This window comes from Mustela nigripes, chromosome 14 (assembly GCF_022355385.1).
Source record: "Mustela nigripes isolate SB6536 chromosome 14, MUSNIG.SB6536, whole genome shotgun sequence".
Lineage (NCBI taxonomy): Eukaryota > Metazoa > Chordata > Mammalia > Carnivora > Mustelidae > Mustela > Mustela nigripes.
The window spans coordinates 26,796,577-26,816,645 of NC_081570.1; the positions used below are offsets into that span (position 1 = coordinate 26,796,577).

Consider the following 20,069-nt stretch of genomic DNA (forward strand, 5'->3'; position numbering starts at 1 on the left):
AGATTTTATTTATTTATTTGACAGAGAGAGATTACAGGTAGGTAGAGAGGCTGGCAGAGAGAGAGAGAGAGAGAGAGAGAGAGAGAAGCAGGCTCCCCGCCGAGCAGAGAGCCCGATGTGGGACTCGATCCCAGGACCCTGAGATCATGACCCGAGCCGAAGGCAGCGGCTTAAACCACTGAGCCACCCAGGCGCCCAAAAAAAAAAATTTTTAAAACATGGCTGAGATAAATGGAGATCAAAATATCTTTACAGGGGTGCCGGGGTGGCACAGTCGGTTAAGCATCTGACTTGTTTCAACTCGGGTCATGATCACAGGGTTGTGAGATCAAGCCCAGCATTGGGTTCTATCCTCAGCACAGGCTGTGCTTAAGATTCTCTTCCCCCTCTGCCCCCTACCCCCACATACACTCTTGCTCACATGTGTGCTCCCTAAGATTAAAAAAAAATATATATATATATATATATATATATATATATATGATCTCTATAAGTGGTAAGGTGATTTATATATACTTATATATATAAGTATATATATAAGTGACATATATATATATATATATAATCTCTATAAGTGGTAAGGTGACTGGAGAACATAGCTTAGATGTACAGTCACAAATGGGCTTTCCAGTACTTAATTAAGCTTAGCCAAATGGACACATGCAGGCTGTTCGGGCATGGGCAGACCAGTTAGAGCATGGCAGGGAGAGAACGCATGCCAATCCTGAAGACTGGCCATTCCATACAACAGGATTCTTTTCCAACCTCACCAATCAGAAAAAAGCACTCCTCTCTTCAGGGAGAGAACCAGAGAAAAGGTAGAAAAAAGAGCAAAAATGACCTTCCAGCTTCTGTTCCCTCCTGGGAAGTGAAGTGCCCATTTAATGAGCCACGATACAAAAACAGAGTAGGAAAGAACAATTCTCCTCAACGTGTATATTCCAACATGGTGCTATTTCCAGCATTATCTTTAGGTTAACCCAACAAACCTTACTGCCACCTACTATGTGCAAAATGCTAGCTATGTAACTATGATTAAGACAGTTTAATGAAGGAGACACGTAAGTGATCAATCATAGTAGCCATCTGCTTCCAGCCACATCTGCTAGGATTATTTAAGCTACTGACTTAGAACAGAGGTTACTCCTTGGCATACCTGGTATCAGACCCAATACCTACCATAAATAATTACAGAACTAGACAGAATATACAAGTGCTTTTCGTCAGGAGATGACAGGCAGTGCAAGGCTGCAATCCCCGAGAGAGGGGAAACTTGACCTGAGGCCCACAACTGCCCAGTTCTCTGTTAAGGGACAACTTCCCAACCACAGCACTGAAAGCTGGAACCTGAAGAGAACACAGGGGCCTCACTGAGCCCGGAAGCCGAGTTCTAAATTTGGCTAGAACTGGAGAGGTGAGACACTGGAGAGGAAAGAGCTGTGAGAAGAGGGAGCCCCAGAAGTCCTCTGGGAAGGTCCCCTGCCAGCCTGAGGGCTGGAATGTAAAGGCACCGGGCAAGACCTGAGGTTTATTAGATAGTAGATGCTACAGCGCTGAGAGGGAAACAGAATCACCAGAGGTCAGGCAGTGCTGGGGGCAGGAATAAGAGCATCTGGAATTTGATTCTGTCAGAGTGAAGAAATCACACCTCAGACTAGCAGACACCAGAAAGGCCTCACCTTAGGACTAAGGACTACACTTTAGAGCAAGACCTCCTCTGGACCTCTCCTCAACACAGCCTAAAACCCCACAGTATAGCATAGTGTAATAAAGATGTACAGACTCTATGAGAACATTAAAGAGTAAGTTCAAACCAAGGACCTCAGGGAACATGTCAGAAAAGAGCTTATGCTTACCTGAATCAGAATCCATCAGTGAGAACAGTAATGGCATATGCCGAGCAACAGAACGCTCTGCATGGAGGCATGAGATGGGACTCTAGGAACAGTGATTCTAACATGGAGGAGAGAAAGGAGTGTGCAATGACTCAGGGATTTCTACATCGGAACGCAAGTGGAGGTGGTCTCTTCACTGCTGTAGGGAATACAGCAGAAAGAGGGGTAAAGGACCACAGGTTTGGTCTTGATACATTACGTTAGAGGATGTATCTGGATGTTACGTGAGACATCCAGTTGGAAAAATGTGACATACAGGTGGCTGTGTGCTCTGGAAAGGAGTAAACGAATAGCTATGAATTTGGGAGTCGAGAGCACAGGGGTTACAGTTATGCGGAAAAAATGAGGTTGCCTAAGGGAAACACACAAGAGTGAGACAAGAAAGAGTAGAAAGAAACAGAACCCTGAAGAATAAAACATTGAAGGAACAAGCTGACAAGGGATGAGGGAAAAATAATTACGAAGTGCAATGCATCTTCTGGAAGGGGACAGAGAACAGCACTGCATCCCTCTGCCTTTTCACCTACCACGGCACAGGTCTTTAACGTTCATCTCCCTCAGGGAACTGGGAGTTCTTCCAGGGCAGGAAGTGCTGTACTGTGTTGTTCTGATCTTTATTACTCGCATGTCTAACCTAGGACCAGACTACTAGTGAGTTCTCAAAACACTCGTTCTGAACTGAATACTTCTCAGAACTTACTTATTAACTAACTGTGTAGTCTACCTCCCAGCAGCAGGGGAATGGCAGTGAGAGTGTTCAGAGCCAGTTGTTAGCTTTCAGCTTATAGGAGCCTCTGTAACTCTCCATGGCTTAGGTTTCCAATGCTGGTTCAGGCCCTCTCACCTCCCACACACATGCAGACAGAACTCTGGAGATGTACATATTCTTTCTTTAGCTATGTTAACATATTTGTGAATACTTAAATCAGATCTTGTTTCTCTCAAAGGCACTGTATCTCCTTAAGGTACCTTCATGTACCTCTGTTCTGAGTGTGTTAATTTTAAGCTTTACCTCTCAAATGACAGATTATGTTAAAGTTTAACTCTCAAAGGACAATTCCCTTATTTCTAACTTAATAATTTATTCAGTCGACAAACATTTTTATGGTGCACCTACTATCTGCCAAGCGCTTGGTACCTACTGGGAATACCCAGTATAGGTAAAACGTCTGCCCTTAAGAAGCTGATATCTATTGCAGGAATTTCCAAATTCTTGGTGTCACCTCACTTTCACCTGCAGATAATCCCCAAGTCCAAAATGCTACTTTTAAGCCATTTAACAATAACATTAAATAGAAAAAGGTCCCTAATGAAAACATAGAACAACTTTTGTCAGACAAATTATAATCACTGCTTTTTAGCAGTGGGTTTCAGTACCAAACCCAGAAGTTGAAATTAAAAAGAAGCCCACTATGGGGCGCCTGGGTGGCTTAGTGGGGTAAGCCTCTGCCTACAGCTCAGGTCATGATCTCAGGGTCCTGGGATTGAGCCCCGCATCAGGCTCTCTACTCATCAGGGAGCCTGCTTCCCCCTCTCCACCTACTTGTGATCTCTCTCTCTCTCTGTCAAATAAATAAATAAAAGATTTTTTAAAAAGTCAAATAAATAAATAAAAAGATTTTAAAAAAAAGAAGAAGCAGCCCACTATACGTAAGTCAGTGGGTGGCTGGGGTTCTGCTAGTGATGGCATAAACTGCTAAGAGGTAAACAGAAATAACAAGAAAGCTGCCTTATTATGATTAGTTTTTCAGGAATAATCCATATAACCCATAAGCTAAATGATAACAGCAAACAATAAAGAACGTATTTTATTAGAGAAAACTCAAGAGCTCGGTTAAAAACTGAACAAACTCACAAGGAGATAATACCGACTCAGGCTGTCAACATCAGGTTTTTGCTGCTATTATTCTGTTGTTGCTTTTTCAGGTTTCAGGTAGGCTTCCCCTGCCCCTTATTAAAAAAAAGTTATACATGTACACAGAAAAAAGATCTGGAAAACACAGAAACTGTATAGAGATAATAATGGTAATTCTACCACTCAAAAATATACAAACTAATTTATTTAATTCCTGTTTCAGACTTTGTTATATAAAAGTATATTTTCTCTTTTCAAAAATGGGCACCATCATGAATGTGCAGTTGTATATCCTGCTTTTATCACTGAACATTAAGAGCATGGGGCGCCTGGGTTGCTCAGTGGGTTAAAGCCTCTGCCTTCAGCTCAGGTCATGATCTCAGTGTCCTGGGATCCAGCCCCGCATCGGGCTCTCTGCTCAGCAGGGAGCCTGCTTCCCCCTCTCTCTCTCTGCCTGCCTGTCTGCCTACTTATGATCTCTGTCTGTCAAATAAATAAACAAAATCTAAAAGAAAAGAAAAGACCAAGAACCAAATAGCAAGTGGACAACACATTTAATTAAACAGGTGTTTTGCCAAAGAGGAAACAGAAATGGCCAAAAACATGAAAAAATTCAACTAAATTACTAATCAAGGAAATGCAATGTTTTAAAAAATATCAATTCCATGTTGTATCTCCTCTATCTCTCTGCCTGCCTCTCTGCCTACTTGTGGTCTTGTGGTCTCTGTCAAATAAATATATAAAATCTTTCAAAAAAAACAAAAACAAAAACAAAAAGAGCATCTCCCAGGTACTTATTCTTCTAAACTGTGAATTTTGAAGTTCGATAATATTTCGCATGTGGCGTGACACGCTCCTGACAGGTTGTGGCAATGTTTTCCAGTGCAGAATAAATGACTGTTCTCATTTACAACCATCTAAAATATATCCACAACCATCTAAAATATATACTTGAGATAAACTCCTAAAAGGGCAATTACCAGGTCAAAAGATACTAACTTTTTAAGGATCTCGATATTTATGTCAAAAGTTCTCTGTTCAAACTTCCCAGCACAGTATGAGGATAACCACATCACCACTAGGCAGCATTAAATATATTTATTTTTATCCTCATCAATATGATAAGCTAAAAAAAGATCTCTCATTTTAATCTGTGGTTCACTGGGGCACCTGGCTGGCTCAGTTGGTGGAACATAGGACTCCTGATCTTGGGATTGTGAGTTGGACCCGCACACTGGGCACTGTGATTACTCAATTAAAAAAAAAATTAATCTGCAGTTCTTTGGTTAGTAATGAGAATGTACATTTATAAATGCTTATACATCATTTTAATTTCTTATTTTTGATACTACCTGTATGTATCTTTTTTCTCTCTTTGTATGTCATTTATTCATTTTTTCTATTAAGACACTATGTTTGTTAAGAAACTGATGTGAAAAAGTCCTGATAAATTAAAATACATAACAAATCTGTCTGTCTTGTGTTACCTGCATGTTCCCTCAGTTTGAACACACATGGTTTCTTGGTTCTCCCATGGCAGAAGCTCCAAACATCTCTAAAATGAAAGAGGTACAATCTAATCCCCACCAGAACCACTCCTAATAATACCACTTTTGCACTTCTATACTCGGGCTGCTCACCGTTGCTGTTTTTAAGCACCAAGCCGAGGGGATACTAAAGCCTAGCCCAGTAAGCCCACAGTATTCTGTTTAACCAAGTGCTACTGACTACAAATACAGAAACACTCAGAAATGCTTCTCCCTCCCCCCTAGGTGGAATTCCTCAAATAACAAGCTGCTCATCATGGTTCAGTGTAAAAAACTATCTTTGGTCCTCCAAAAGACTACCTGTGGTTGGAAGGCATAGTAGCAGAAGAAAAAGAGCACAGGCTGCTGAGTGAACAGACCTAGATTTCGATTCCTGGCTCTATAGTGTTCTTGCCGTGTGATCCTGGTCAAGTCATTTTGCCTCTCTGGGCCTCAATTTCTTTATGTATAAAATGAGACTAAAACTACCTGTTTTAGGATTATCATGAGGATTAAGTGAGATAAGCTATGTAATGTTTATAACCAAGGGCCTGGTATTTGGTAGGTACTCTTCAAAAAATGCAATTTTCCTACTCTGATAGTGCTAAATCAGTTACTTATTTAACTCAAATGTTCTTACATAAAATGTTGGCCTGAAATAGTTACTGTCCCAGCAAAGTATCATCTGGGTAAAAAAACATTTAGGTCAACTTTCTGTCAACTGCAATTTCCACTGCTATAATTATGCAATCATCAACCACCACTGCAAGACAACAAAAACCCCAAAGCTGATGTTACAGTAATTACTTGATGATACAATCATTACTTGATTCTCTAGATCACGACCACCAATTCCTTTGGAAAAGCAACAGAAATCTTTGGAATCACAGGAGCCAAAAGGCTGATCAGCCATCCCAGACAGTGGACTCGACAACACAAAGCTTTGTCACTGCCCAGAATGGCAGCATACTGTGAAGTCTTTCTGAAACTGCTCTTCTCTCACATTCCATACTCTGCAAAGAACAATGTCAAAAGAAGAATTGAAAGGAAAAAAATGACAGAAAGAAAGAGGACTTCTTCACACTCTTTCCTGGCAATAGGTTCTAGCTTGGCGAAATAATCTCTAGGAAGAAAGCATTCTTCTTACAAGTGAAGATTACTTTAGGAAAGGAAAGGAAGCAAAGAATCATTTACTGAGCACCTATTTTCACAGGGCTGTACAACACACTTTAATTACAGTGTCTCTCATATCGAATTATAAGGTAAATCTTATCCTTCTTTACAGATAATAGGTAACTTGCTCAAGTTTTCATAGTAAGTAGAAACATCCAGCTCCAGAACTCAGGTCTTTCCAACTTTCAAATATTTTTCTCTTCATTTACATCTTCTCCAAATCTTAAAACGATCACACCAATCCCCCTTTACAAAAAAGAACCCAATTTTAATTGTGTTTCCAAAACAAATAAACCCAACAAACTAAGTGTCCACCAAAACGATGACCATTCATACTGCTGGGTGGCTCAGTTGGTTAAGCATCTGCCTTTGGCTCAGGTCCTGATCCCAGGGTCCTGGGATTGAGCCCCACATCAAGTCCCCCATTGGGATCCTTGCTCAGTAGGGAGCCTTCTTCTTCCTCTGCCTTCTGCTTCCCCTGCTTGTGCTCTCTCTCTCTCTCTCTGACACATAAATAAATAAAATCTTAAAACACAAAGGATGACCATTTCTGTCAATTAGCAGATTACTTTTCTGCCTACTTGTCTTTAATATGAACAGAAAGACTCACACAAAGTGCCCTTTTATCTTAAATCTATATAAAGAAAATGGTACCTGTTGACAACCACAGAGCACTGAAGCAGAAGCAAGTATAAAACGGGTATAGGCTTCTCAACCATTTCACGGATATCTGCCAACAAAATCCCAATAAAATCCAGGAAGCAGGGCTTGGCTTGACTCCCAGCCTCTTCTCCATGGCCTTTCAGACAGGCGGAACCAATTCACTATAAAGACAGAAAGAGAAGAAATTATATGCCAAGTAATTAATAATTGATTCCTGGAAATGAAGAGTGCTAGAGAATGTGACAGATTAGGGGGAAGAGAAATTTCAAGTTTGTCTTTCACTGTTCATACCTGCCTGTAAATTTTAAACCTGAGCCTTGACAAAGCCTATAATTATCAGGATAAAAACATAGCAAGGGATATGAAATGAATCCACTGTAAAACTGAAACATTTTACATTCTATTATTTTCTAAGCTAACAGTAAATCACCAGTGAGGAAGAATGGAAAACACCAGCCTAAAGAGTTTCAGTTCCAGTTCTGCCACTAAGAGCTTTCTGACTTTGACCAAACACACTTTCTTATCTATGAAGAGTTTGGACTACCAGATTTGAGCACCTGAGAGTTTTGTCTAGCTGTGCTTTAAAAAAAATTTTCATGTGACTGTCTTTAGGAAACGCATGCACTCTCCCATTTACTACTACCCCACCACTATGATCTTAAAAATCTATCCACGTTATACTTCGATGTCACCTCCCTGATCTCTAGAATCATTTGCAATTCCTGACTTGATTTCATAGGTATACTCAACAGATATTTGCACAGCCCTTACTATGTGCTAGATATTATTCTGGCTATTCCAGAATCTAGGAGCCAATAATTTAGGTCCCTTCCAGAGAAAAAATAATTTTCATCTGTTTCATCTGTCTTATACAACTTTTTAAATTATTATATAAATCTTCGCAATGTCATGAAGATTGGTTGAGTTCTGAAGAAGCAATTCAAATTCTTCTGTCCTAAATGTGCACCTGTCACCCACATGTGGCAAATGACTCCAACCCCCAACCGCAGCCAGCATACATGGATACTGGCATCACAAAGGCTGGGTATCAATACTGACTAAGACCAGAAAATAAACACATGCACACACACACATGCACAGACAGCTGCAAAACTGACAAAGAGCCCACCCAAGAAAAGGTCTTCACCTAGCCTCAAGCATCTGAAGGACTTCTTCCTCATTCACTTCCATCCATTCAGATTTCTAGTAGTTTTGAAGTTGTATGTTAGGGAGCAGGGAGCTGAAAGATGTGTGGGCCAGTGACATGTTCAAGAGATTATGAAATGGAGCCGAAGTTAGAAAGTATCCAGCAACTTCTCTAGCCTTCCAAGATGGAACAGGGAGAGAGAGAGAGAGAGAGAGTGTGTGTGTGTGTGTGTGTGTGTACGGATCTTACCCAACACATTTCTGCCTACCACAAAAGGATTTTAAACTCAAAGTGACTCAACACCTGTCATCAATAGCGGGACAGGTGGGCGATAGAAGCATAAAAGAAATGAATAGGTTTTGAAAATGGGAGTAATAAACACCATTGAATTAGCAAGCAGATTAGAAGTGCAATGTCTTACAAGCCATGCATAAGGGAGAGGCAGAGCTCTTTTCATGTGAACTCCCAACCAGCCATGCCTCTGAAATCTACAATTGCCTAAGGGCACAAATCACTGCTAGAGTCCTCAAAGCCTTGCTGACCAGAGGCAAGAACAACACATCACCAAGATCCAAAGGGTTTGTTATAGAATCAAAGGGTAAAAACCCAGGGAGAGAAAACACACCCCCACAATACTTGACAAACGAAAATCTAGAAAAGCTTGCAATAGTTTTGGCATTTAGGGCGTTACAAGTACACCCGAAATAAAAGCACTCTCTGTTGCAGCAGCTGTTCAGACAGAGCAGGGGGTAATGTTTACTTAATACTTCAGGTTGATGGGGGATGTATCATAGTTCAGTCTGTCAGCTACATACGTGGAACTCCATTTATGTACACAGCGATAAGATATGTTTGAACAACGACAGAGCAAGTCTGAAACAGCCTATTCAGCTGGTATGAGTAATCAAGAATAAAGCTCTTAAAAAAAAAAAAAAAGTCTCAAGATATTTGGGAAAGTTACAGAACAGACTGCCATGAATAACTCTGCTTATATTTGCAGACATTGTTTTCCAAATAGCTGGAAAAATGAACAGATTGTTCTGGGAGGCCGTCTTTCCAGTTTGTTCCCAGCTCCCAGGCTGTTAATCACAGAAGAAAGCACAAGGACAGTCAGCTAATGCTCTACACTAACTGCATCTATGGTCGGTTGAGCACAAGCACCAGGAGGCGAGAGCAGGAAAAGCATTCCTAGAATCGCCTGAGGTTTTCTCTTTTGACTTCCTGCTTTTCACCTTTGTGCTCAATGCAGACACCACAGAACCCCTCCGTGGGGAATACTTTTCTAAATCCGGAATAAGGCAGGTTTCGCAGGGTAATTTACCCGCCGTGCTCAGCCCCGCCCCCCTTATTCCGCATCAACTTTCTATCTTGGTGAGGAGACCAAACACAAGAGACTAAGGCTAAGGGCGAGGCTGCCGAAGTCGAGGGAGGAAGGACAGCGGTGCCCTGAGACCGGTCAGTCTGTCAAGGGATGAAGGATGCTGCGTGACCAGGCCCGGGCCCGAGAGAAGCGGGGTTTGGCCTGGGACTCCAGCTCCGCACCTGCAAAAAGCCAGAAGCAGCTGGCTGCCCTAGCCGGGCCAGGAGCGCCACCTCCGGGTCCCAACACCCGGCCAGCGCACCCTCAGAAATAGCCCGTCCCGCTTGCCCCTCCCCTGAGCTCGTGGTCCTTGGCCTGGCAGCCAGCCGCCCCCGGCCACCTACCGGGGCTCAGGGCCACACAGCAGGGCCCCGGCTCTCGGCGGCCTCCGCCTCCTCCCGGTCCATGGGGTCGGGGCCCCAACCTTCGCTCCCCTCACCCGGAGGCGGAGGAAAAGGAAGAAGGTAGTGCGGGCTCCCCACCCGGACAGCTCCCTCTCGCCTCAGCCTCCCAGGACAGCGACCGCGACCGGAAACGCCGCCTCCTCCCACCTCCCGGGCTCAACCCGGAAACACACTCTTCATGCTAACCAGCCCTCCCGAGCACCCCCCTCCCCGGAAGCTCAAGTCCAGCCGCGAGCCGGAGGGGGAGGAGGGGCAGTGCTGAGGGACAGAACTACGCACGAGCGAAGGAACCTGGACCCCCCAGGCAGTCTCCTCCCGCTCTCCACAGGAAGTCTGCTCCTTCGCCTGCCCTCCGCGAGCCCCAGGCCCTGGACTCGGGCAATACCCACAACCAAGATGGCGGCAACGGCAGCACCCCCTACGGCTTAGCGCCCAGGCGTGCCATTGGCCAGAGCCTGAAGTGAAGCCGCCGAGGATTGGTCGAGAGCGCTGCGGGGGTGGGGGTGGAGCTGCAGCCGCCTGGAGCCGGAGTGGGCAAAGCGGCGTGAGCAGCGGCCCCAGGCTCCCGGAGCATCGGGCTCGGAGAAGATTTCGCCGCTCCGGGCCGCAGCCTGGTGAGCTCAGCCCCCTTCAGGCCCTCCCCTACATCCCAGCCGGGGCCTCGCCGAGCCGGCGCTGATCGATGCCGACACACCCCGGGGACCCTATCGCGACTCCATCGCGCCATATCGCGACATCATCGTGCCCTGTCGAGACTCCATTTTGTCACAGCCCTTTTCAATATATACCTATATATATATATTTTTAATTTGCCCTGTCATCTTTGGGGGCTGTCCATGTCGTGATTTTTGCCGTGATCTCTTCGTGACATCACCGCGCCATCGTGAAGTGTGATCTCATCGCCGCCCTGTCGTGACTTCATCAATGTCGTGTTGTGACCTGGCTGCGGCGGGACAGGTGGTGACCGCCAGGAACCCTCTTCCCCTTCTCATCTCCCCATCTCAGCAGCCCTGCTTCGATTATCCGGCTTTTGGATTCTCCGTTGTCCTGGGAGCTACCCGGGACCCCTTCTTGCTTCTCCAGCAGCCCCTGCCGGCATCTACAGGCTGGTAGCGGGGCGGGGAGGGTGAGAAGAGGGAACGCGAAGGGTTAATTCTACCGCTGCTTCTGCTGCTGCCGCTGCCGCTGCTGCTGCTGCTGCAGCTTCTGCCCGAGGGAGGGAAAGGAGAGGAGGCAAGGAGCCTGCGGGGGCGATTGAGAGCCCTGGCTGGAGGGGTGGGGTCCCCAGAGGGGCCTCCAAGCCTTCCCTCGTCAGCACCCTGCATCCGCACTTCTGCTGAAGCTTGTCTCCTGCCTGTTCTGGAGAAGGGAGGGGAAGGGAAACCTAGGATGCCCTTTTCCCTCATGTCAGTCTGAGTCCGGATAATCGAACTTCACCCATGTATGTCTCCATTCCTTCCTGTCTGTCCTCACCTCTCCCTCCTGGTATATGCCTGGGTGGAGGGAGATTAAACCAGGCCTCTGGTGCCAGGGGACAGCTGAACAGTGGGGCCAGCCCCCTCCCACTCCTGGGAAATTGGTAAGGAGAGCTGTCCAGCTGAGCAGCAGGATGCATGGCCCTTCCTTCCCGCTTTCTGGAGGTGACCTTGGACCAGGGTCCCTTCTTCATCCCTAAGGACTTGAGGGTCCAGTGCCTTTAAGGGGCTGCCACAAGGGAGGTCAGTCTTGTGCAACCCATCCCTCCTGATCCCTCCCTCTGTGCTAATCCCTCCCTCCATCCTCCACTCCCACCCCCACCCCTCCTCTGCAGAGGGATGCTCAGTCCCTCTTGTGTTCACAGTTGGGCAAGGCGGGCATCATGGCCTCGGATTGCGAGCCAGCTCTGAACCAGGCAGAGAGCCGGAACCCCACCCTGGAGCGCTACCTGGGAGCCCTCCGTGAGGCCAAGAATGACAGCGAGCAGTTTGCAGCCCTGCTGCTAGTAAGGCACTGACTGAAAATTGGGAGGTGGGAAGGGCTGGGTGGTTGGGACCCCTTTGAATGGAGACAAAAAGTCCCCAAGGATACATAGGTGATTGCTGGCGTTCCTGGAGGCACCAAAGAAGGCCCCAGAAGCCTACCTTTGGACTATTCTTTGCTCCCCTGAGTATGGGGCCAAAGGGGAGAAGGGGGGTGAATAAGACTTGGGTCCCTAGGAGCCTCGGAGGAGGCTGCCTGGGTCTGCTCTCTGGGGCGTCCCGGAGCAGATGGGAGCTGACTCATAGGGTGACAGCAGCAGGTAGTAACTAGTGCAGAGTACTTGAGGGCTGGAGATGATTGCTCTGGGGGTGGAGAGAACAGCAGAACTAGAAGTAACTGGGAAGGGGTCTCAGGGGATGGCCGGGAGGCAGTAGGTAGGTTGAGGGTGAGGATGCTGGTTTGGGGCTTAGCCCTGTTGGAGGAACCACGCTGGGGCCAGCCGAGCAGGAGCTGCAGTGCTGGGAAGGGGGGGTTGGTGTGTGGGGGGTGAAGGGAGGAGGGAGTACAGTCGCTGCTTGTTTGCCATGGCAACAGGAAGAAGGCTCCAGAGTCAAGGGCTCACACTGCAGCAGAGGAGGTGTTGAGGTGAAATGTAAGGGGAAATGTTTTGACAGGCAGAGTGGAGAGACACAGGAGCCATTTCCCCTGAGAAGGTGGCGGGAATGGATCAGAGGCTTCTCTGGGGGGGGAGCATTTAGGGAGAGACCCTAAACCCATGGGAGATTTTAAAGTGAGATCGAAGCCCAACTCAGGTTGTTGGCATCTAGATGAAATATCAGGAAGAACTTCTCAAATGGCCAGGCGATGAAACGGCAGCATGAGTAGTTGAGGAGGCTTGGACCTCCCTTTTGTGGAGGTAATCACAGATGAGGGATCCCAGAGGTCACAACCCAGGGGAGGGAAGGAGCTGGATGAAATGACCTCTGGATCCTTGCATGAGTCCCCTTCCATGACCTAACCTTACTAACTGTCAGCGCCCCCAGGGGGCAAGGGGGCGGTCTTCCTTTCATCCCGCTGATAGCACATACCCCCCTTAGGTGACCAAGGCAGTCAAAGCAGGTGACATCGATGCCAAAACTCGGCGGCGGATCTTCGATGCTGTAGGCTTCACCTTCCCCAATCGTCTTCTGACCACCAAGGAGGCACCAGATGGCTGCCCCGACCATGTTCTCCGAGCCCTGGGTGTGGCCCTGCTGGCCTGCTTCTGCAGTGACCCTGAACTGGCCGCCCATCCCCAGGTGCTGAACAAGATCCCCATCCTTAGCACCTTCCTCACTGCCCGGGGGGACCCGGATGATGCTGCTCGCCGTTCCATGATCGATGACACCTACCAGTGCCTGACAGCTGTGGCAGGCACACCCCGTGGGCCCCGGCACCTCATTGCTGGGGGCACCGTGTCTGCCCTGTGTCAAGCATACCTGGGCCACGGCTATGGCTTTGACCAGGCCCTGGCACTTCTGGTGGGGCTGCTGGCAGCTGCGGAGACCCAGTGCTGGAAGGAGGCGGAGCCTGACCTCCTAGCTGTGTTACGGGGCCTCAGTGAAGATTTCCAGAAAGCCGAGGATGCCAGCAAGTTTGAGCTCTGCCAGCTGCTGCCCCTCTTTCTGCCCCCGACAACCGTGCCCTCTGAGTGCCTCCGGGATCTGCAGGCCGGGCTGGCACGCATCCTGGGCAGCAAGCTGAGCTCCTGGCAGCGCAACCCCGCCCTAAAGCTGGCTGCCCGCCTGGCGCACGCCTGCGGCTCCGACTGGATCCCAGTGGGCAACTCCGGGAGCAAGTTCCTGGCCTTGTTGGTGAATCTGGCATGTGTGGAGGTACGGCTGGCGCTGGAGGAGACCGGCACAGAAGTCAAAGAGGATGTGGTGACCGCCTGCTACGCCCTCATGGAGTTGGGGATCCAGGAGTGCACCCGCTGTGAGCAGTCGCTGCTCAAGGAGCCTCAGAAGGTGCAGCTCGTGAGCATCATGAAGGAGGCCATTGGGGCTGTCATCCACTACCTGCTGCAGGTGAGGGCACAGCAGCCCCGCACAGGGAGCCTAGTGTGGCGGGGCGGGGGGAGTGGGGCGGGGGCTGGAAGGCAAGGCAAAGAGGAACGTGAATTTATGTCTGGAGTAATGGGGAGAGGGCAAGATGCCACTCTGAGGGCTGATCCTGCAGCACTCCCGGGAGTAGTGTGGCCGAGCCTCCCTCTCCCTCCCCCCTGAGCCTCCACACAAGCACCATACCACACACCATATGTGCACTCACATCACAATACACACACACGCACACACACACAACACGGTGACTTCCCACTCACTACCCTCCCCCCCAGTACACACGCACACCAAATCGAAGCAGTCTGTTCGGCTCAACGTCTCGCATTGTTTCATGCACCTGCATGTACAGACCTGTGCCAGAGCCGGGCAAAGGAGCGGGGCTGCTGGTTCCTGGCCTCTGGAGAGGTTCAGCTAACTCCTCCCAGGTCAGAGCTGCTATAGAGGGAGGGTCTAATTAGCTTTGGACCTGTGAGTTGTGTTGGAGCCTTGAGGTACTTTAGAGGTGGGGGGGGGGGGGTTGAGCCCCAGCGAGTGTGGGGACATGTTGTCTGAAGTCCAGTTCCCCCAGCAGACATGCCCTGAGGGCTTGCTCTATGCCAGGCCCCTGCTGGGTGCGTCTTTAACCGTGTGCCAGGTGCTGGGTACACTGGGCTTCCCTCTGAGGGGCTCCCCAGCCAGAATTCCCTTCTAGTTGTGTTATTCCTAGGCTGGCTGGCATGCTGTCCCGGCCGGGGAGGGTCTCTGGTCCTGCTCCATCTCACGGGGGTCCCATGGCAACAGGTGGGGCCAGAGAAGCAGAAGGAGCCCTTTGTGTTTGCTTCGGTGCGGATCCTGGGGGCCTGGCTGGCCGAGGAGACCTCATCCCTGCGCAAGGAGGTCTGCCAGCTGCTGCCCTTCCTTGTGCGCTATGCCAAGACCCTCTACGAGGAGGCCGAGGAGGCGAATGACCTCTCCCAGCAGGTGGCCACCCTGGCCATCTCCCCCACCGCCCCAGGGCCCACCTGGCCGGGGGATGCTCTCCGGTGAGTTTGTAGTTAGAGTCTGTCCAGCCAGACTGTTCTAAAGAAAAGTGTAACAGGGGGACACCTCCTCCCCCCCACTCCCCCAAACTGCTCTGTGCCAGGCTTCCTGATTGGGGCATGAGATTTCCTTTAGGATTATTTCTGGGTTTTGGGGGGGCTTGTTCACGCAGGACTCCTGCTCAGCCAAGTCTTACTTGCCCAGTCCAGATTTGTCTATAAAGAGAGAACTCGTGCTTATCGAGCAGTTACTACACGCCAGGCATTTTGCTCTACCTTTTACCAAAACAATCTCATTTGGTCCACACAGCAGATCTATGACAAGTCTCATCTGTGTGTTCAGGATGAGCAAACCGAGACTCAGGGTTAAAGTAACTGGCCCACCCGTGCACCACAAGGCAGAGCCCAAGTTTGAGCCCAGGCCCGTGAAGGACCACAGCGTATGTTCTCTGCGGGACCTACAAAGCTGGGTCCTTCCCCCCTGCTTTCATTTCTCTCAGGTGGGATGCCCCAAAAGAGGGACTCCTTGTGCCTTCATCTCTCCCTGCCCCTTACACGTCTGTTCCTTCCACGCCCCTAGGCTCCTTCTGCCCGGCTGGTGCCACCTGACTGTCGAAGATGGGCCCCGGGAGATCCTGATCAAGGAGGGAGCCCCCTCACTTCTCTGCAAGTATTTCTTGCAGCAGTGGGAGCTCACGTCCCCGGGCCATGATACCTCAGTGCTGCCTGACAGCGTGGAGATCGGCCTGCAGACCTGCTGTCACATCTTCCTCAACCTCGTGGTCACCGCACCGGGGCTGATCAAGTGAGGCCGGGGAGGAGGTGGGAGGAAGCAAGGGGGGCTGCTCAGACTCCCCTCGGATCTCCATCTCGACTTTGCTTCCCTGTGCCCGTGGGTTCCTGTTACGGTTAGAATGAAAGGCTCCCAGGACAGACAGAGACACCCCACGTGAGGATTTGGCGTGTCCAGAAGCCCTCTGGGCCTGTCTTTCTGCTCCAGCCGTGACCTGTCCCTGCTCCCCAGAGGTCATGAATGGGCCCAAAGTTAACTCTTGACCCTGCTGCCCCATTTCTTGCCAAACCCTAACTGGTGAAGCTGGGAGCCCAGAATCCCAGGTTTTCCTGGGCCTTGGTCTAGCTCCACCAACCACTCCTCCCCCATCTTTCCCTCCCTTTCTCCGCAGGCGAGATGCCTGCTTCACATCTCTCATGAACACCCTGATGACGTCGCTGCCCTCACTGGTGCAGCAGCCCGGGAGATTGCTTCTGGCTGCCAATGTGGCCACCCTGGGCCTTCTCATGGCCCGGCTCCTCAGCACCTCTCCAGGTAAGGCCCTGGGGACCCAGTCCTAAAGGGTAGGGGCAAAGGACCTGGGTGGACCTGTTGTCTTCTGGGCATAAGTTCCCATTTGCAAGGAACGGTTTGAACAGAATTTTCCAGTCGAGAGGCAGTCTCTGAAGTGTGTCTCCATCCCCCACCCTACCCCACCCTTCTTCGCCAAATGATAACATTCTCTTCCTTCTGAAGACTTTTAAGGCAAGGTCTGGTGGGTGTAAGAACAGGCCTGCTCGAAGGCACAGGCATAAGCACCTGGAATTCCCAGCAGCCCAAGGAGTCTGAATCCAGTGTTTTCAAGGTGGAGCCTCCCCCACCCAGGCCTTGAGTCAGAAAGCTTATTCCTCCCATTGAGGTTTTTCTCTGCTCAGCACCTCACCTCCCTCGTGACAGGCTTCAGTACTTTGGTGCTCCTGTGCACAGACCTCCGCAACCCTGCCTCCCCCTGGCTCTGTGCAGGGGGAGGGAGGACATCCCCTCCTGCCCCTGCCAGCCCTCCGTGTCTCCCACTTTGGCCGTGGGTGTCTGCTTAGGTCCCTCTGTCCCCGCCTGTTCCCTGTGCCCCATCTGTCAGGTTGGAGGAGCTGAGCAGATGCCCGGGAACAGGGCGTAACGAGCCTGTACCCTCAGCTGCCTCTCTGTTCCCTGTGTGGGGATCCCAGCAGGGTCCCCCAGCAGTGGGAAGGGAACATGTCCCAGTGGACCCCAAGCCGCCCGTGTGCTCTAGCCCCGTGCTCCCGCAGTCCCAGGCTGCCTCATCTCAGCCCCTGAGTAGAGCCCCAGTGCTGTTCACCCACAAGTGCCACCAGGTTGCACTGACAGCCTCCCTGAGAGGGTCTGCAGTATGGGGGTGAGCCCCGCTTCTTGGCAGGTAAGCCAAGCCCTGGGCCCCCCTCTGGCGCCCTCTTCTGGCCCAAAAATCAATTGGCGTGAGCTGTGCCGCCGGGAGCTTTCTAGGCCCAGAGGTTCTCCCATCACCACCCCGGCTACAGGAAGGCCTGACCCTGAGCTTGAGTGTACCAAGATTATTACATTTAATTCTCACAACGGATTGCTAAGATTAGCACTGTTGGCCCCGTTTCACAAGTAAGGAAATGAGAGCCAGGAAAGTGGATTAGCCAAGGTCACACAGTGGAGTCGCGGGTAGGGCTTGAGCCCAGGCAGGCTGATGGCAGGGCGCGCTTGGGCTCCTGGAGTGTGTCCGCCACGAGAGGGGAAAGTAAGGGTCTGGGCAAGCAGCCGGCCCGCCAGCCTCATGTGCCCTCCAACCCCTTGCCTTCCAGCTCTCCAGGGAACGCCGGCCTCCCGAGGTTTCTTCGCAGCCGCCATCCTCTTTCTGTCACAGTCCCACGTGGCGCGGGCCACGCCGGGCTCAGACCAGGCAGTGCTGGTCCTGTCCCCCGACTACGAGGGCATCTGGGCCGACCTGCAGGAGCTCTGGTTCCTGGGCATGCAGGCCTTCACGGGCTGCGTGCCCCTGCTGCCCTGGCTGGCCCCCGCCGCCCTGCGCTCCCGCTGGCCACAAGAGCTGCTCCAGCTGCTTGCCAGCGTCAGCCCCAACTCCGTCAAGCCCGAGATGGTCGCTGCCTATCAGGGCGTCCTGGTGGAGCTGGCACGGGCCAACCGGCTGTGCCGGGAGGCCATGCGGCTGCAGGCGGGTGAGGAGACGGCCAGCCACTACCGCATGGCCGCCCTGGAGCAGTGCCTGTCAGAGCCCTGAGCGGGTGTCCGCTGGGGTCAGACCCAGGGGTGGGCAGTGAGGGAAGGAGGGAGGAGGCATCTTCCCTGAAGCTCCCAGACTGGACCCCCTTCCCCAAACTCCCCCCCCAAACATCCCAGCTTTCTGGCTTTTCTGAGGGCAAGGGCACAGTGCCCACCCCTCAAGTATAAGGAACTTCATCCCGCCCCCCTCCCCCGGGTCCCCATGGGGGCAGGGATGGGCTTGAAAATCAATGTGGCTGTCCCTGCCAGGCCTGGGAAGGTTGGAGCAGCCCCTAGGGAAGGGGGTGGGCACTGGTTGTCATTGTGCCCTCTGTCAGGCTCCTCCACGGGAGGGAGGCCCCAGGGTGGTGTAGGGCTGGCAGGAGCTGGCTGCCTCAGCCCATGTACCCTGCCGGCCAGGGCGTGGGCTCCCCTAGGCTGTGGTGTCCCCTCTAGCCTCCCAGGGCCACGTCCTTCAAATTGGCCATTTGGCTCTTGCCTTCAGCCCCTTGGGCGGAGAGCAGACTCAGGCCACCATCGCAGTTCTTCCTATCAAATTCAGTGACCCAGGGTCTGAGCTGCCCCATCCTTCCAGGGAATCTTGGGGCAGACAGGCCTGGTGTGGGGGTATGGAAACCTCCTTCCACCTGAGCTTCCTTGAGGGGACCCAGGAGTCCTTAGGCCCTGGCCTCTAAGCTTTTGTGTCATGTTGCAGCAGAGTGACAATGGGGGTTGAGGGTTTATTTATTTTGCCTGCCCTTATCGCTGCTTGGACACCTGAGCATCGAATCCCTGTCCCCCTTGTGCCATCTGGCTTGGCTGGAGCCAGAAACAGGAGGGACACTTACCCAGAATCCGCATGTTTCTTTAGTGGTTGCCCCTCATCGCCATCGTGGTGCCTGGCTTTAATTCCCACCCCTGCTTATGATTCCTCTCTGCAGAGAGACGCGACTTGCGGCTCCGGCAGGGACTACCTTTCTTATGAACCCCGGGGGACCCTCCCCCAAACCTCACCCCTTGCTTCTCTCTCCCCTTCCCTCCCCAATGCGTTCTGTGATCTCCAAGTTCAAAGCTGTGCACATGCGGACACTCAATAAATGTTCATTGGTGACCTGCTGGTCCTTGTGTGGTCTGTCCTGCACCTTCTCTCTTCCTTCTAGACTCCAGCAGCTCACAACTACCATTTGCTGAGCCGAGGCCCTGCCACACACACTTCCACAGGTGTTCTCTCATTGAGCCTGCCCCAGAATCCTGTGACACAGGCATTATCCTGATTTTACAGGTGAAGACCCTTTGGCATGGGTAGGTGGTTGGCTCAAGATGGTGTGCCAGTATCAGAGCCAAGACGGGGCTGGCCGCTGACTCCTTAGCCCACACCCAGCACCTGTAGAGCAGGATGGCAAACTGGTGCCAAGGGGGCCCAGTCTAGTGGGGCTTTGGGGCTCTTGTGTACAAATGAAGTGCTGACATGAAGGGCCACCAAGTAGTAGTGGTGCCACATCTTCCAGTTTTTAAAAACAAGTCAAGGGGCGCCTGGGTGGCTCAGTGGGTTAAGCCGCTGCCTTCGGCTCGGGTCATGATCTCAGGGTCCTGGGATCGAGTCCCACATCGGGCTCTCTGCTCAGCAGGGAGCCTGCTTCCTCCTTTCTCTCTGCCTGCCTCTCTGCCTACTTGTGATCTCTGTCTGTCAAATAAATAAATAAAATCTTAAAAAAAAAAAAAAACAAGTCAAAAACCCTCATTTTTATTCAAACTCTGATTTTGGGATGTTGATAATTTTTTTTTTTTTAACAAAATCACTGCTGCCCCAACAATACCTCCAGGCCAAAATGGCTTTTAGGCAACCAGCTTTTCACCTCTTTTTTTTTTTCTTTTTTCAGATTATTTATTTGACAGCACAAGCAGGGGGAATGGCAGAGGGAGAGAGAGAAG

At 50.7% G+C, this 20,069-nt stretch overlaps 2 protein-coding genes across 6 annotated transcripts in view; one reads left to right on the plus strand and one right to left on the minus strand.

The window, feature by feature from the left end:
* Window positions 1-10,637, minus strand: part of KIAA0319L (KIAA0319 like) — a 90,699-nt gene extending 80,062 nt beyond the window's left edge. For 2 of the 5 annotated variants that reach the window (XM_059377232.1, XM_059377236.1), the window contains exons 1-2: window positions 9,964-10,637; window positions 7,104-7,273 (exon numbers count right to left, since the gene is read on the minus strand). In XM_059377232.1, the coding sequence (XP_059233215.1) occupies window positions 7,104-7,245 (142 nt within the window). In that variant the 5' untranslated portion in view covers window positions 7,246-7,273; window positions 9,964-10,637. Of the gene's footprint in view, window positions 1-7,103; window positions 7,274-8,259; window positions 8,436-9,963 lie in introns of all 5 variants that reach the window. The other 3 variants (XM_059377235.1, XM_059377234.1, XM_059377233.1) reach the window with 3 other exon arrangements.
* A 9-nt stretch (window positions 10,638-10,646) lies between these two features.
* On the plus strand, window positions 10,647-19,248 carry NCDN (neurochondrin). The gene is made up of 7 exons (XM_059377237.1): window positions 10,647-10,980; window positions 11,864-12,004; window positions 13,080-14,048; window positions 14,862-15,103; window positions 15,681-15,905; window positions 16,285-16,427; window positions 17,720-19,248. The coding sequence occupies exons 1-7, from the start codon at window positions 10,948-10,950 to the stop codon at window positions 18,154-18,156; spliced, it is 2,190 nt and encodes a 729-aa protein (XP_059233220.1). The 5' UTR covers window positions 10,647-10,947; the 3' UTR covers window positions 18,157-19,248.
* Window positions 19,249-20,069: the final 821 nt, after the last annotated feature.